Source organism: Delphinapterus leucas, chromosome 16, assembly GCF_059928025.1.
Source record: "Delphinapterus leucas isolate spDelLeu-1000000601 "Yukka" chromosome 16, BTC_Dleu_Yukka2, whole genome shotgun sequence".
In the NCBI taxonomy this organism is placed as follows: Eukaryota; Metazoa; Chordata; class Mammalia; order Artiodactyla; family Monodontidae; genus Delphinapterus; species Delphinapterus leucas.
The window spans coordinates 61,914,026-61,930,379 of NC_143144.1; the positions used below are offsets into that span (position 1 = coordinate 61,914,026).

Consider the following 16,354-nt stretch of genomic DNA (forward strand, 5'->3'; position numbering starts at 1 on the left):
CCGAAACTTGAGTGTTTTATAACAAAGGCTTGGATCCTGAGAGAAGCTTCAGAGTTGTGAAGATTAGACATGATAATACACAGTGCTTAGGGCCTGGTGTGTGCAGACACTTAGAATGTTGGATTTTCTTATTTTCATTTTATTTCATTGTGGACTCAACAAAGATATTGATTACCCATTGGTACAAAGTTTTATAGTGGTGGGGTCAGGAAGTTAGAAATAGAGGAATTTCTCTGCCCTCGAGGAGATGACTTTTTGAGGAATGAGAGGTGGTTGGCGCACTCAGTCTTAGTTTATAGCTAGTCCACAACACTGTTGAGGGGGTAAAGGTTCAGTCATTCATTCTGTTAGACGAGATGCAGTGGTCCAGGAGGGAGAGGGAGCGGAGGCAGAGTAGGAGTAACCGACATAGGACTCTCTGGAGGTGCACTGGGATGGTGAGTGTTGCTCTAGGCCCAGGAGGGGACTTTTGGGAGGTAGTACATTTGAAATAGAGATGAATGCTCCCTAGGTCGTCATCCAGCAGGAAGCGGGGATGGTCTGTAGCTATTATTCTCAGAGAGAAAGAGCAGGTTTTTAGGGACCGACCGTGGCTCTCAGGGGGATGCAGAGAGCAGCTCAGTGGCTCTCTTGGTAATGGATGACTTGGTCACGGCCAGCACCCCTTCCCTAGGTTTTGCTTTGTGACCCTGAAGCCAGGAAGCTGATGATGACCCTGAAGAAAACCCTGGTTGAGTCCAAACTTCCTGCCATTACCTGCTACGCTGATGCTCAGCCTGGTCTGCAGACACACGGCTTTATCCTCAGGGTCAAGGACTACGGCTGCATTGTGAAGTTCTACAATGACGTGCAGGGACTGGTGCCCAGGCATGAGCTCAGTGCCGAGTGTATCCCTGACCCAGAGAGTGTCTTTTACACTGGCCAGGTAAGCCTTCCCCTGGATAGGCTCCTACCGTTGGTGACCCCATGAACACAGATTTGAAGGAGTAGGAAGGCTACTTTTTAAGGGTTACAGAAGAGAGCATGTTGGATAGCGGGCCTGAGCCAGCTAAGTGGAGGAGATGGAACAGAACAGAGAGAAACCCTCAAGGGAGCTCAATGGATGCTAACAAACTAACGAACCTTAGGCCCTCAACCTAGAAGAAATTAATCTTCACCTGTTATACACTAGTGTCCCTCACATCAGAAATTGTTCTGAGGCCACTATCACCACAAGGGGGCACTGCCCTAAATCCGATGAGTCTGGGTCTGTCTAGGAAAAAGTGATTTTTTAAAACTTGGGATTATACCCCAAAATTCATTCATGTCTTTTGTCACCCGAAAGGCTGACTTGTGGGGATCCTGTGTAGCTCTCAGTACGTTTCTCTTCACTGCCTTCTGATCTGATCCTGGGTCTTGGTGAATCACCCAAGGCCTCCGTGGTGCTGGTGGGGGGCACCTCTCTCCAGGGCCAAGCAGGTATGGTTTCTCACCAGGTGGTGAAGGTTGCAGTGCTGAACTGTGAGCCATCCAAAGAGAGGATGCTCTTGTCCTTCAAGCTGTCAGGTGATCCGAAGGAAGAATGTGCGGGACACAGTCAGAAGAAAAAAAAAGCCATTAACGCTGGGCAGGTACCTGGACTTCTCCAGACAAATTATTTTAGTTACGGTGGTAGAGAGCAGGGCGCCACTGACACCTGGGGTGCTGGAAACCATGCATGGGGATGATAAAGGAAGCTAGATAAGACTCTGGGGCTGTGTGTCAGAGCAGATGGACTGTCTAGGAAGGAAAGTGCGCTTACGGCGTGGCTTGTCAGCAGTGTGCTGCTGCCCCCTTTCCTCTCTGGTCCCTAGGACCAGCCCGCAAAACTGTCTCTCCTTTGGGACCCAGCGGAGGGACCTGGGAGAGGAGTGATGTGAGCACCAGATGGGTCCTGCTGTGTGTGTGGGTGTGTGTGCCTGTCGGGTCTTTGGGAGTGTGGGGCGGGGAGTGGGAGAGCTGCTTCTCTGATCTCGACCTCTCAGTCATCCCTGGTGCTGGATACTCGATGCCTCTGATCTCTACCTGACCCGCACGAGTTGCTCTCTGCTCAAGACAAGCGCTCTTTTTTGTCTTCCTTTTCCCTGAGTAGTTGGTGGATGTGAAGGTTCTGGAGAAGACCAAAGATGGGCTGCAGGTGGCTGTCCTGCCTCACAACATCCCCGGCTTCCTTCCCACGTCTCATCTGTCAGACCATGTCACCAATGGCCCACTGTTGCATTGCTGGCTCCAGGCAGGTGACACCCTTCACAGAGTCCTGTGTCTGAGCGAGGGTGAGGGGCGTGTTGTATCCTTTACTGGTCTCTGGGGGGCCGTGGAGGTGGAGGTGTGGGAGCTGTGGGCCCTCGGTGGGGCGGGGGGCGCTGGGGAACTCCGGGTCAGGCTCTGCTCTTAGCTGGAAACTCCATGGGAAAGAAGTCGGCCCTCTGACTGCAGAAATACCTCCACAGACCAAACCAGTGGGCAAGCCTGCACTTTGCCTCTGTTCCCCTGCTGGGCGTTAGAGCAGGATCGAGGTGCTGCTGGCAGATGCGGGTGGTCAGGGCAGAGGGGGAGCCCAGGGTGTTGGGGAGAGGGCCACGTGGCACTTCAGGCCCAGTAGGACACTCCCAGTGGCATGTCCAGCCTTCTTGGGGCACTCAGTGCTCACCCCTGAGTTGGAACAGTTAATAAGTACCTGCTGTCCTCTTTTCTCTCCTCCGCCTCCCTCTGCTGGGATATAGGCCTCAGAATATTGCTTTCGGTCTTCGTGTGGGCGCTTAGAAGGAAGACATTGCCTCCTTTCTTGCAGAATGTAAAATCGATTCTCCTTAGAGTGGAGATAGGCAGAGGAGGGGAAATAGGGATGGTTAGTGTGAAGATAGGCAGGAGGATGGTGTCACGGCCGGTCCAGCTGCCAAACCACAGGGATGAGCCTTCCCCTTAGGTCCCCTCCGGTAATCTGGAGGTGAGTTAATAAGGGCAGGAACGAAACAGTGATTCCCAGACTTCAGTGTGAATCAGAATCCCCTGAAGGGCTTGGTCCAACACAGCCTGCTCCCCGTGCCCCCCAAGTGTCTGATTCAGTAGGTCTGGGCTGGTGCTTAAGAATTTGCCTCTCTAGCTAGTTCCCAGTGATGCTAATGCTGCTGGTCTACACACTTAGAGAATCACTGTGGTAGAGAGGGTGGAGAGTGGAGAACGGAGATGGGAGAGATGGACAGCTCATCTGCCCTTTCTGGAGCATTCCTTGACGAAGTGCCACTAGCTCCTTTGCAGGAAGCCAGCTTTGGTGTCTGCAGTAGAGGGTGGCCAGGATCCCAAGAGCTTCTCAGAAATCCATCCTGGAATGCTGCTCATTGGTTTCGTGAAGAACATCAAGGACTACGGTGTGTTCGTCCAGTTCCCATCAGGCCTTAGTGGACTGGCTCCCAAAGCTGTAAGTTCACCTCCCTGCACAAGGGCCTTTGAGGGGAGACAACAGGGACATGGAACCTGAGGGTTGGTGGGAAAGAATCTATTCTCTTGAAAGATTTTCAGGGGCATGACACAGATGCACCTGGCTGAGGGGGAGTGGAGCTGAGACTCAGTCTGCAGTCCTCTTGCCCAGCCTGTAAGTCTTGGCTCAGGGCTGTGTCCTGGAGGAAGGGGCACCTTTTCTACTTCATGCTACAGCATTGGGTAGGTCATTGGGTAGCAGACTTTTCAGACTGGAAAAGATCCTAGCGATCCCGTAGTTGAACCCCCTTTCAGGCCTGCTGCATAAACTGACACCCAGAGCGGGGAGGAGTCTTACCAAAGCCCGTGTAAGACGGGAGTGAGCAAAGGGCTCATCGCTCATTCCTGCCACAGACAATTCATAAGTGTTTCGTCCTTTCCGTAGGTGTGTTCCCCTGATGTTTTGCCTGGGCAGGTCTCATTTGCATCCCCTGCCAGAACAATTTTAACAATGGGAGAGGGGGGAGGGCCCCAGAAACATGCACAGTGAGGGGCAGAGAGTTGCTCTGGGGCCTTCTCTGCTGGGTTGGCAGCCAGGGCGCCTCCTGTGTTTTTACGAAAGGGGAGGTGAGCTGTGCTCAGAGGGCTGGGGGGACCTTCCTGGGGTCCATCTCCTGCCTCACACACTTCTTTCTGGGTGTTTCAAGTGGGTTGTCTTAATAGAGACGTCCTTTCCTTTCTTCATTTTGTGCCCGCTCTTCCCTTTTAGATCATGAGTGACAAGTTTGTGACCTCCACAAGTGACCACTTTGTCGAGGGGCAGACGGTGGTTGCTAAGGTGACCAACGTGGACGAGGAGAAGCAGCGGATGCTGCTGTCGCTGCGGCTGTCGGACTGCACCCTGGGGGACCTGGCCACCACCAGCCTCCTCCTCCTGAGCCAGTGCCTGGAGGAGCGGCAGGGCGTCCGTAGCCTCATGAGCAACCGAGGTGGGGGCAGGAGGGCGGAGGATGAGGGCCAGGGGTGGGGCGTGTGCGTCTTCAGTCTGTTCCGATGAGTTGTTGGTCTTCCCCGATGTTAAAAAAATATGGGTAAACTTTTGTTAATGGGAGTAGGATCTCCATAAAGTGCACAAATCTTCTAGAGTACAGCTCAGTAAACATTTATAAAGTGAACATCCCTGTTTAACTGTCATCCAGATTCAGATAAAAGATCATTACTTGGTATCCCAGAAGTTCCCCTTGGGCTCCCTCCCAGTTCAGAATCAAAATTTCCCTGAGTTCTGTGACCTCAGGTTTGCATTTGTTGTGAATCCATTCACTTCTTCACTTTTTGTTCCTTTATTCATCAGATGTGTAGTGGATGACAAAATGGAACAGGGACCTGCTAGAAGACTTTGGGGGGGGGGGTTATTAGTCTGACCCTACTAAGCTTTGAACCATTGTGTAGATTTGTTGGAACCCTGATGGGATTTGGGAATAAGAACCTTGAGAGGGTAGATTCCAAACAGAAAGAATGAAAATTCCGAAATCAAAGGAAAGCATGTGTTTCTGGCATTCGTTGGCTATTCCATGAATTATGGCCATGTGGGATGAGCAAGGGGCATAGGTCTCTGCCTGTACTGGGAATTTTCATGGATATCAGACATTTTTACCAAGAGCAATTTTGCCTTCATAGTGGTTCCAACGCTCCATGTTGGAAATGTCCTCCATGTGTCAGCATATTTCCAAAGGAAAAGAATGGTGAGTGTCATTTCATCTTGTTAATCCCTATTTCCTTTGGGTCTCTGGCAGACTCTGTGTTGATCCAGACGCTGGCTGAGATGACCCCAGGGATGGTCCTTGACCTAGAGGTGCAGGAGGTGTTGGGAGACGGCTCTGTACTGTTCAGTGAGGGCCCAGTGCCCGGCCTGGTCCTAAGAGCCAGCAAGTATCATCGGGCAGGTGAGTGCCTCTCTCACCCATCATGGTTTGTAGGGGAAACCACTTGCCCGTTGCTTCCTCTTCTGGGTACACAATTTCCAAATACATAGATGAGCTGATCCAGCAGAAATTTTTGGCATGCTTATCTTGTGTAAATGCAAATGAAGACAGCAGCATACTAAAGAAGGTTTTGGTATGAATCTCTTTATTGTTGTATTTGGGTAAATCTAGATTTTTATATACCAGGTTGCATAAATTGACACGACGTGAATGTGAATTATGGGAGCTAGACCCTTGGCTTCCCTAGCGCATATAAACCTAGGACATAGGTCTGCTTTTCCTTTTTGTGCCTGTGGGCTGCAAGGCTGTTGGAGAGATGCTGTCTCTCTTCGCCCCTGCTCCAGGAGGGTGATCACATTGTGTTTGGTTCTGCACTGCAGGGCAGGAGGTGGAATCTGGGCAGAAAAAGAAGGTTGTGGTCTTAAATGTTGATATGTTGAAGCTGGAAGTACATGTTTCCCTCTGCCACGATTTGGTGAATAGAAAAGCTAAAAAGGTAAGCTTGCTGACTGAGGACTTCCATTCCCATGGTTTCAAAGGTGTTACACACCCCTTCAACCCCACATGGTTCGCAGATACCTGTAGACAGGGTGGCCGTGTGCCTGGATTTGTCTGGGTCATTCCCAGGTGTACCTGTCACCCTGGTGTGCTTGTTGTTTTTGTTTTCTTGGCTGAGCCACGCGGCTTGCAGGATCTTAGTTCCCCGACCAGGGATTGAACCCGGGCCCTGGCAGTGACAGCACTGAGTCCTAACCACTGGGCCGCCAGGGAATTCCCCTGGTGTGCTTGTTAGTTGCAGTGACTTTCACTGTGGTTTGGGCTGTAAATCACGTGGTCACCCTGATTAGGGCCAAGCAGGTGCTTGGATGAGTGAAGCGGGCCAGGTGTCTTAGGGGGTGGTGACAGTAGGACTCGACACTAGGACTGACAGACTGCGGAGTGCACGCACTGCCACAGAGGAGCAGAGACTACTCGGTTCCATCTCACTGTTGCCACATGAGAACATCTGGGTCTAGTGTTGGGAAGTCTTTGAATTTTAAGAGAAGGCAGAATGTGGATTTTTTATTTGAAGTAAATGTAGGAAATGTTGGAAACTATTTTTCTTTTTAAACATCATGTGAACCAAACAAAACATGTCTGTGGGTAGTTTTGACCTCCAGGCTGCTCATCTAACACCCTCTTCTGTCCACTTTTGTGTGGGCAAAGAATGGGTTCAAGGGAAATCTTAAAATGAGCGGTATCTTTCTCCGGATGACGTGTATATTTCGTCATCGTCTAAAGTACTTATTAATCCCCTAATCGCATAGGGTATGTTACAGAGAATTATATAGATGTAATCCTTAACCTCCACTTGCTTATAATTTTAAGACTTTGAGAGACAAAGAGAAATAGAAAACAGTATTAACCCCTCACTAAGCTTTCTAGCAGGTCCCTGTCCCATTTTGTCATCCGAGTGAAGCTAGTGCATGTAAGGGCATGAGCACAGGTTGGATGTTGGAGAAAGACAGGCTACATGCCTTGCACACAATAAGCTCTCAGTAATGACTGTCTTTGTTGAGTGAGTGAATAAACTGGGTGGAGAGCTAGCTGCAGGACTAAGAGAGGGGGAACCACAGTGTCTTAAAGCTGGAGAACCATTAGAGGTCACTTGGCTGTGCATCACAGTCACCTTTGAAGTTCTGCTTTCACTAGTTCCAGGATAGGATCTCAGAATCTGAATTCAAAACAGAGGCTAACTCCAGGTGATCCTGATGTGGCTCCTTGAGTGTGGTCACATCGCCTCAGTGTACAGGAGGGGAAAGCTGGGTCCAGGGAGTGGAGGCTAGTTTGTTACAGCTCAGATTAGCCTTGAGCCCCCTGGACTCAGAGGACTTTCCCAGACCTACCCTGCCCAGTGGGTGAGGAACAAGTCCTTGTGCTCTGTAAGAAGCAGGGATGGTGGGTTTTCTGTTTTCCAGCTGAAGAAAGGCAGTGAGCACCAGGCGATTGTGCAGTACTTGGAGGAACCCTTTGCCCTTGCCTCCTTGGTAGAGACTGGCCAGCTAGCAGCTTTCTCCCTGACCTCTCACCTCAACGACACCTTCCGCTTTGATTCAGAGAAGTTGCAGGTGGGACAGGGTGTCTCCCTAACCCTCCAGACCACAGAACCAGGAGTGACAGGTCTTCTTTTGGCCGTTGAGGGGCCAGCTGCTAAGAGGACCATGAGACAGACCCGGAAGGACTCTGAGACGGTCGACGAGGATGAAGAAGTAGATCCAGCTCTGGTTTTAGGGACTGTAAGGAAGCACACCCTGTCCATTGGGGACGTGGTCACAGGGACCGTCAAGTCCATTAAGCCCACCCATGTGGTAGTGACCCTGGAAGATGGCATCATTGGCTGCATCCATGCCTCCCACATTCTAGATGATGTTCCAGTGGGCACATCTCCTACTGCCAAGTTGAAAGTTGGGAAGAAGGTCACTGCCCGAGTGATTGGCGGAAGAGACATGAAGACATTCAAGTATGGAGGCTTTGGGGGAGGGACTGGCTTTGAGGGGAGATGGTGGTAATTGTGGGAGAAGGCATGGGAACTGAGGCAGTTTCCAAAAAGTTGTGCATATGTTAGATTTTCTTTTAGTTAACCAAAATATTCACCAAATAATCCTTTTGTATGTCTTTATTTTTTAATGGTGTATAATGTAGTGGTTAAGAGCGTTGATTTAGAGTCAGATCTGGGGCGAATTCCAGATTTGCCACTTAAAATTATGCGACCAGGAGTTAAGTAGTTACTCAGCCCTCTGAGTTTTATTTTTCCTCATTTGTAAAGTGAGAGTAATGGTAGTGACTACCTTGCAGGGCCATTGCAAAGATTGGAAGAGAGAACACCTAGCACTGAGTGTGCCTGGTGGGTCGTCTGACACATAGTTATTGCTCCGTATATGTCAGCAGTTACTATAATCCATCCTCCACAGCATACCTTAATTATACTCGTTTACTTTCAATCTAGTTACAGTATGTTATTGCAGCAGAAGTCCTTGCGATAAGAAAACCAAAAAGAGAATTCAAAGTCTAGCCAATGATTTGTGTATTAATTTCAGTAGCTGTGGGATCTTCAGTAAGTCATTTGTTCTCTCTAGACCTCAATTTCCTTATTTTTAGAATGAAAGAGTTGGAAAATTCTTTTCAGGGTTTAATATGACAACCCTAAAAGATCAGATGAGCCAGTTCCTTAACATTTACTCAAACGATGAGAATGGAAGCCCTCAGGCCTGGTATTACCACTGGGCGGTGTGGCAGTGGAGTGGGCGGTTTTTTAAGCTCGGTGTGGTGGGCAGTTAGAAATTCTGGTCTCCCGATTATGGTGTTACAGAGAATAAGAGAAATGATTTGACATTATTTGTTTCTCCAGGTTTCTCCCAATAAGTCATCCCAGATTTATTCGAACCATCCCGGAGCTGAGTGTTCGGCCAAGGTAAGGGGAACTCCGGTGGTCTCATGGAAGGAGCACTGGGCTTGGAGTCAGGAGCCTGAGTTCTAGGCTTGATTCAGGCCAGGGTTGTGACTTATTTTGCCTCTCTCTGTCCAGGTTGTCTTTTTTTCTCCAGGAGGGATATTTGTCTGGTTCTCATACAGCTGGTTAGAGGGATTATATGAGAATTAACGTGAAAGCTGTATTCAGGGTTTAAGTATCAATTTAAAGGCTGATTGCAGTTCTGTTTGTTGGCATGTAACAAAAAGAAACATTTTTGCTCTCAACCTAATTTTCTAGAACTCAGTAATTCCCTAAATAAATACCACGTAGCCAAGAACACCACGTAGCCTGTTCTTTGATAATAGACCACTGCTTGGTGACTGAGACTTGAGGTCATGTTCTGGTGGATTCTGCAGAGGGATGTTCCACGAGGGATTCTAGGTGGACTGGTAGAACTAGTAGTTCCGTGAAGTGGTGGATCCAGTTTGTCTGGGGTCATTCTTTCAGAGGATCTCAAGCATGTTGATCTATGGGCCTGTCTGCTTCTGCTTCCCCCATTGAAAAAACCCAGCCTCTAGGAACTGATAGGCCATCAGTGACTGAAGCTAGATACACGTGACTTTGCCAGAACCTCTGCAGGGTCAGGCCCATATCCATCCAGGTTTAAGTCTTATGTGCCTAGGATGTCATGGAAAGACCTCTTAAGCAGCTTTCCGAGCATAAGGTTTGGTCAGCATCCTGAAGGGATCAGAGTAGAAGTGGAATAGTTCTGAGAAGGCTTGTGTCTGAGGTAGGGAAATATTCCTGGAACCTTGAAGTACCAGATGCTAACAACGCTTACTTTGAAGGATGTGAAAGTAAGCCCTTTAGTTCCAGAATGATGAGATTTGGTGGATGCACACGTTCCTGTTTGCTTAATCTGTGGTTTCCTTACTTTTGTAGATTTGATTGTGTCCCTTTGTCGTGAAAACAGAGACCTCCTCATATTCGTTGTTTTAGTCTGTGGTGTCTTCACCTCTGAGGCTGGACGTCTTGTTTAATTAAGGGTTAAGGTCAAGTAGTTTATCCAGGCTAAGGGTAGGTAGTTAAATTAATGAATACTGCAAGGGGTGAGTCAGTGAGCATTGTGGGAAGACTTACTAACATCCTGAATGGTTCTTGACCCTCAGAGTCTGGAGCCTCTCATGAACTATCACTGCTGTTCTGGTCCACCCTCCTGCATATGGAGACTGGTGTGAGCCATAGCGGTGGTCCTTGGTAGTGGCAGTGCGGGCCAAGCCAGGAAATGTGTTCATTCCATAGAGGAGATGGAGGATGGAGAGTTATAACGACAGATAGACAGATGGACAGGTAAAAAACTCTAGCGCATCTTCCACCTCCTCCATGCACCTATGTTGTATTGTTAATTATTTTATGTTAATCAAGGCCCCTGAGAAACTTATAGTATAAACATAATGCTATTGTTGCTATATTTCTCAAATGCTTTATGTTTTAAAATACATGTTTTGAAGTCAGGAGAAAAAACATTTATTTAATTGACGGTGTTGACTTACTTACGAAATGCCGTCATATTTTCATTCCCACTTGTATATGGAGCTCTTGTACACAAAGAGAATGTCGTGTGTCTTCGAGTTGAGTTCAGGGTTGGTGAGGGACACTCAAGCTAGATAAAACGGTACCTGCTCATTTACCCGTTTGGAGGGGGGGGAAGTTAAGAGAGCAGAGCAGTTCAGAAGTCATTACATGTATCTCTGGAACTCCTGCTAGTCACTGAGTTTTCTCTTGCCATTAATGTAGTTATGCCCACCTTTTTTTTTTTTTTTTTTTTTAAAGAGAGTCAGTTTAAAATCATTTTGGGAAAAGAAAAAAGATAACACATACTTGTTGTGTGTGTTTTATTTTTAATTTTTTTTTTAACTTAAACAGACATCTATTTTCTCACAATTATGGAGGCTTTCATTCTGAGATGAAGGTATCAGCAGGGTTTGTTCTTCTGAGGCCTGTCTCCTTAGCTTGCAGGTAGCTATCTTCTCCAGTGTCTTCATATGGTCTTCTCTTTGTATTTATCTATGTCCTAATCTCCTCTTTTTTCACATTTTTTTATTGTGGTAAAAATATAACATAAATTTGCCCTCTTAACACTTTTTAGGTATACATTATGGTATTGTTAACTATATGCATATTTTTATATAACAGATCTCTAAACTTTTTCATCTTGCATGACTGAAACTCTATAGCCATTCATTTCCCCCTGACTCCCCAGCCTCTCGCAACCATCATTCTACTTTCTGTTTCTTAGAGTTTGATTACTTCACATACCTCATATGAGTGGAGTCCTGCACAGTCCTTCTGTGACAGGCTTATTTCACTCAGCACAACATCCTCAAGGTTCATCCGTGTGGTAACATACAGCAAGATTTCCTTCTTTTTTAAGCTGAGTAATATTCCATTGTGTGTATATATGTTGTCTTTATCCATTCATCCATCAATGGACATTTAGGTTGTTTCCACACCTTGGCTATTATGAATAGTGCTGCAATGAACATGGATATACAGATATCTCTTTGAGATCTTGTTTTTAATTCTTTTAGATACATACTCAGAAGTAGGAGTGCTGTATCATATGGTAGTTTTTTGAGGAACTTCCATACTGTTCTCCATAGTGGCTGCACCATTTTACAGTCCTACCAACAGTGTGTAGGGAAGGATTCCCTTTTCCCATATCCTTGCCAGTGCTTGTTATTTTCTGTTTGATAATGACCATCCTTACAGATGTGAGGTTAATATCTCACTGTGGTTTTGATTTATATTTCCCTGACTATTAGTGATGTTGAGCACCTTTTCCTATGCTTCTTGGATGTTTGTATTATCTTCTTTGGAGAAATGTCTGTTGCAGTTCTGTTTTTCAGTCAGGTTGTTTTTTTATTACTGAGTTGTAGCTTAATTTCTTATAAGGACACCAGTCATGTTGGATTAAGGCCCACCCTAACCACCTCATTTTAACTTAATTGCCTCTTTAAATTCCCTGTCTCCAAACACAGTCACATTCTGAGGTATTGGAAGTTGGTGCTTCAACATAAGAATTTGGGGGGCTGGGCGAGACAATTCAGCTCATAACAGAGGCATTCCCGTATCAGCTATTGAGTGAATACATTTTTTTATCCTAACTGTACATATATATATGTATAAAGGCATTATAGATAATGAATGTAAATTATCTGTTAGTTATCTGTTAGAGTGCCAGGCACATGGATGTTCTGTGTGTGTTTTAAGAAATAACATTTTACAGATGTTCCCTTCCCAGGCTTCTCCCTTCACCCCCAGAGGATGAATTCTCCATTATTTGACATATGTCCATCTCTTGCTTTTATACTTTCGTTTTATATATATATATCTGCAAAAAATTATTTTGTATGGTTTTCAAATTTTACATAAATAGTATGCTGTGCTTAATGTTCTACAGCTTGTTTTCTTCACTCAAAATTTTGTTTTTGCGATCTCTCCATTTCGGGGCCTAGAGCTGAAACAGTAACCCATCCTGTGCCTGTGCCAAACTGTATATATTTTCAAGCTGATGGAAGACGCTTACGGTTGTTTCCACAATGCCACAGTGAACATCCTTGAACTCGTTCCACTGTGCGCCTGTGCAGGGATTTCTCTAGGGTGCAATTGCTGGGTGTGTTTCAGCTTTACTAGTGTATGAGTTTCCTGTGTTCCTATATTCACCAGTACTTGCTATTACACGTTACAGTTTTACCAGTATTACTTGTACCATTTTACTGGTGAGTTCTGTTTTGTTTTAGAAATTTGAATTGGTAAGCTGGGCTGGTTGGAATGGTGGGAATTCTGTGCTTCCTTTGAAGTGATTTGTGGACTGATAACTTTCAGACCGCATCTCCTTGTTGCTTTTCTGAGAAGAAAAAGAGAATCAAGAAAGTGATAATGCCAAGGTAGCATAGGGCACAGAGCACTGGATTTTTGAATCAGGAACTCTGACTTCAACTCCTGGGTCTGTAGCATAAAATGAGTTTAATAATATCTGTCCTGGGCTTCCCTGGTGGCACAGTGGTTGAGAGTCCGCCTGCCGAGGCAGGGGACACGGGTTTGTGCCCCGGTCTGGGAAGATCCCACATGCCGCGGAGCGGCTGGGCCCGTGAGCCATGGCCGCTGAGCCTGCACGTCCGGAGCCTGTGCTCCGCAACGGGAGAGGCCACACAGTGAGAGGCCCGCGTACCGCAAAAAAAAAAAAAAAAAAAAAAAAAGTATCTGTCCTACTTGATTCACACATGAGAGTGTTGTCACGTTCAGTGAGAGATTATTTGTGAAAGCAGTTCTGCAAACAGTAAAGCAGTAGCTAAAGCATTGAAAGAAGTAAAATAGTTTTGTTTCCTATACTTATAAAGATTATTGTTGGCTCCCTGCTTTAGGTGAGTGAATTGGAAGGGATTAATTTTCACGCAGGTATTGTGAACATTCATTCCCCTTTAAGGAGAGAAATGGCGGGGGGGTGGTGCATGGTGGGTGTGTATGAGTTAGCGGAGTCCTGTAAAATCAATCCATGGCCACTCGAGGGAGATGGTTTCAAGCTAGAAGCTTATCCAGAGGTTGGTTTACTCTTTGCATTGCCTTTCTGCAACCAGTGAGCTGGAGAAGGATGGCCACACCGCGCTCAACACTCATTCTGTTAGCCCCTTGGAGAAGATTAAACAGTACCAGGCTGGTCAGACTGTGACTTGCTTCTTGAAGAAGGTGAGTAGTGCATGCCCTGCAATGCGATGCTGTCCCTCTTACAGAAGAAAACGGGGAGAAACTGACAATGACCATTTGCATTAGACTTTGCTTCTGTGTTTGCTGCCATGCTGGTTTGTAGAAGACAGTAGAAGGCCTCTGCTCCTAGAAAACTTCTGGTCTAATCAAGGAGCTAAATTTATGGCTTACAAAACAGCTAGCAAGCAACCCACAGTTCTACATATTTATAGATTAATTGTACAAAATGGAACGAAAAATATATCATAGAGCAAGATTTTAAATCCAGTTCTTTATTTTATTTTAAATAATGTAAAATTCAAATTTCAGTGTCCACAAATAAAGTTTTATCAGAAGACACACACACAAATATTTTAAATAAAAATAAAAATGTTTTATTTAAAATAAAATAAAATGTTGGATTTTAGATTCTTGCCTTTTGTAAAGTTCGGGAACAGTGCAAAACAGTATATAATTGGGTGCCAGGTTATGTGTTCTAACCCCAAGAGGAACAGGAGTTGAGTAAAGGGAAGGGATCAGTGAGAACTATACCAGTTGGAATACATCAGAGAGAAGGCTGGTCTGGGCTTGACCCTGAGGGATAATTCCTCTTCATTGCTGCCAGATTCTTCCTCCATGAGCATGTATCTGAGTATGTCTGTGGAGCTTGATCCTTTTAGTTACCTATTGTCTGTAGACATTCATAAACCCAAGATGCCTTAGAGTGGTGTTTAAGCTCTTCATAATCAGACTTTATGAATCTGGTATGCCAGTCATGCTGAAAACCTCCTCTATTTTTTTCCCTTCTTGTCTTTATTTCTACACTGGGAGTACTGTCTATTCTTATTGCCTACAACCCTTCAAGGTGCAGCACAGATAACCCTCCCTTCTTACTAGTTCTCCTACAGGGTCCCGTAACATACTATGCTCTTACTTGTTGCTTGCTCCTGCATACTCATTTGACTTACTCTTTGCAGACTGTAATCTCTTTGAAGGCAGGGCCTGGCTTTTACTTATCACTCTCATGCCGTATACATAGTGGCTGCTTGATAAATGTTTTGAGTTGACCTGAAAATTGGGGTGTGTATTTAGGGCAGAGCACTGTGTCAATAGCAAGATCTAAATTGATTTAGAAATAAGATGTTAGTCCCTGAAGATGGTTAACGTTCACTGGGCACGACTGAGTTTGGGGGAGGCGACAGAGGTCAGTGGGATTGGTCCTACTGCTTGAGGATATCCCTGAGGCCTTTTTTGCCTCCTAATCAGCTGAGGCACCAGGAGAGATGCGTGTTCTGCTGGGCTGGCAAAGGCTCTGAGCTAGACTCTGAGTGAAGCCTGCGAGAAGTGGAGGTTGGACGGGGCATTGGGACGTAGGGGTGCGTTCCTGTTCCTTGGGAAAATGTAGGCTTTGGGCCTTTTGAGCCCTGTGATTTTAGGAGAGTCTGTTTTGGTGACGGGAAGAGAAGAGACGCTTGTATCTGCCCATTCCATTTCTCCTGTTTTTTTTTTCCCCCAGTACAACGTGGTTAAGAAATGGCTTGAGGTGGACATCGCTCCAGACATCCGGGGGAGAATTCCCTTACTGCTCACTTCTCTTAGCTTCAAGGTCAGTGTGCCTGAGATCCCTGGATAGGAAACCCCAGCTCCCTGAGTTCAACTTAGTGTCTGGTGTGTGCTCACAGTGGGTACAGGGAACTGTACTGTGGGAGATACTTACTGTGCAGACTTAAATGCTGTTGTTTTGGATAAATGACAGGCCTTTCCTCAAACATCAGAAGAATTTTCTTGCCCTTCCAGGTTCTGAAACATCCAGATAAGAAGTTCCGGATTGGCCAGGCCCTGAAGGCCACCGTGGTTGGCCCAGATTCCTCCAAGGCCTTCTTGTGTCTTTCACTCATAGGTGTGGTGATGAAATGGGACCTGGTCAGGGAAGGGAGGGGGTGGAAGGGGTCGGGAAGAGGTCTTCAGTCATTGCCCAGGTTGAAGGATGCCGTGGGTTTCAGAGTCCTTAGAAAGCCTAGTGTGGTGGCTATGTCCTTGGAACAGTTTTTCTCTCGGGGCTTTGCTCTGTGGCCTGTGTCTGAGTCACCTTTACCTACACAGTTGTTTTTCCTTGGTCTCTCAGAAAGGCTTGTCTACCACATGGCCCTGGCATTCTTGACCACATGGCATGATGATCTGGGTCTGTGTGATCATTCAGGTCCACTCAGCCTAGACAGCCCGAGTCTGGACGCCTCCACCTCCCCTGGACTCTGGTTGGCCAGTGTCTCGGCTTCTTTCTTGGCTCATTTCCTCTTCCCTGAATCTGGTTCATTCTCCTCCCAGGTCCTCACAAGCTCAAGAAAGGGGAAGTGGCCATGGGCCGCGTGGTGAAGGTGCTTCCCAAGGAGGGACTGACCGTCTCGTTCCCCTTCGGGAAGATCGGAAGAGTCAGTATATTTCACGTGAGTGACTCCTACTCAGAGACGCCCCTGGAAAACTTTACCCCACAGAAGATTGTCAGGTAGGCTGAGTTCTCTTCCTCTTATCAGCTCTCTGTGGGATTGGTGGGGTTTTTTTGTTTTTGTTTTCCTTTTAATTATAGATGTGTGATTTTGTACCAGAAAAAAATAGTATATAAAATGGAAAATGAAAATTGCTGTTGCTCCTCTCTTTCTCCACCACTTTTTGCCATTAGATACTTTGATCTCTATCTTTCAAGACTCTAACATATATAGGTATAATTTGTCCGTACGTAATA

General features: G+C 46.4%; 1 protein-coding gene across 2 annotated transcripts in view; it reads left to right on the forward strand.

Moving 5' to 3' along the window:
• PDCD11 (programmed cell death 11) overlaps positions 1-16,354 on the forward strand; it is a 42,060-nt gene that overhangs the window by 16,288 nt on the left and 9,418 nt on the right. For both annotated transcript variants that reach the window (XM_022568864.2, XM_022568865.3), the window contains exons 13-25: positions 674-925; positions 1,476-1,610; positions 2,111-2,305; positions 3,266-3,436; positions 4,205-4,424; positions 5,229-5,378; positions 5,798-5,913; positions 7,376-7,917; positions 8,806-8,868; positions 13,509-13,617; positions 15,131-15,220; positions 15,412-15,514; positions 15,940-16,117. In XM_022568864.2, coding sequence (XP_022424572.2) covers positions 674-925; positions 1,476-1,610; positions 2,111-2,305; positions 3,266-3,436; positions 4,205-4,424; positions 5,229-5,378; positions 5,798-5,913; positions 7,376-7,917; positions 8,806-8,868; positions 13,509-13,617; positions 15,131-15,220; positions 15,412-15,514; positions 15,940-16,117 — 2,324 coding nt within the window. The remainder of the gene's footprint in view (positions 1-673; positions 926-1,475; positions 1,611-2,110; positions 2,306-3,265; positions 3,437-4,204; positions 4,425-5,228; positions 5,379-5,797; positions 5,914-7,375; positions 7,918-8,805; positions 8,869-13,508; positions 13,618-15,130; positions 15,221-15,411; positions 15,515-15,939; positions 16,118-16,354) is intronic.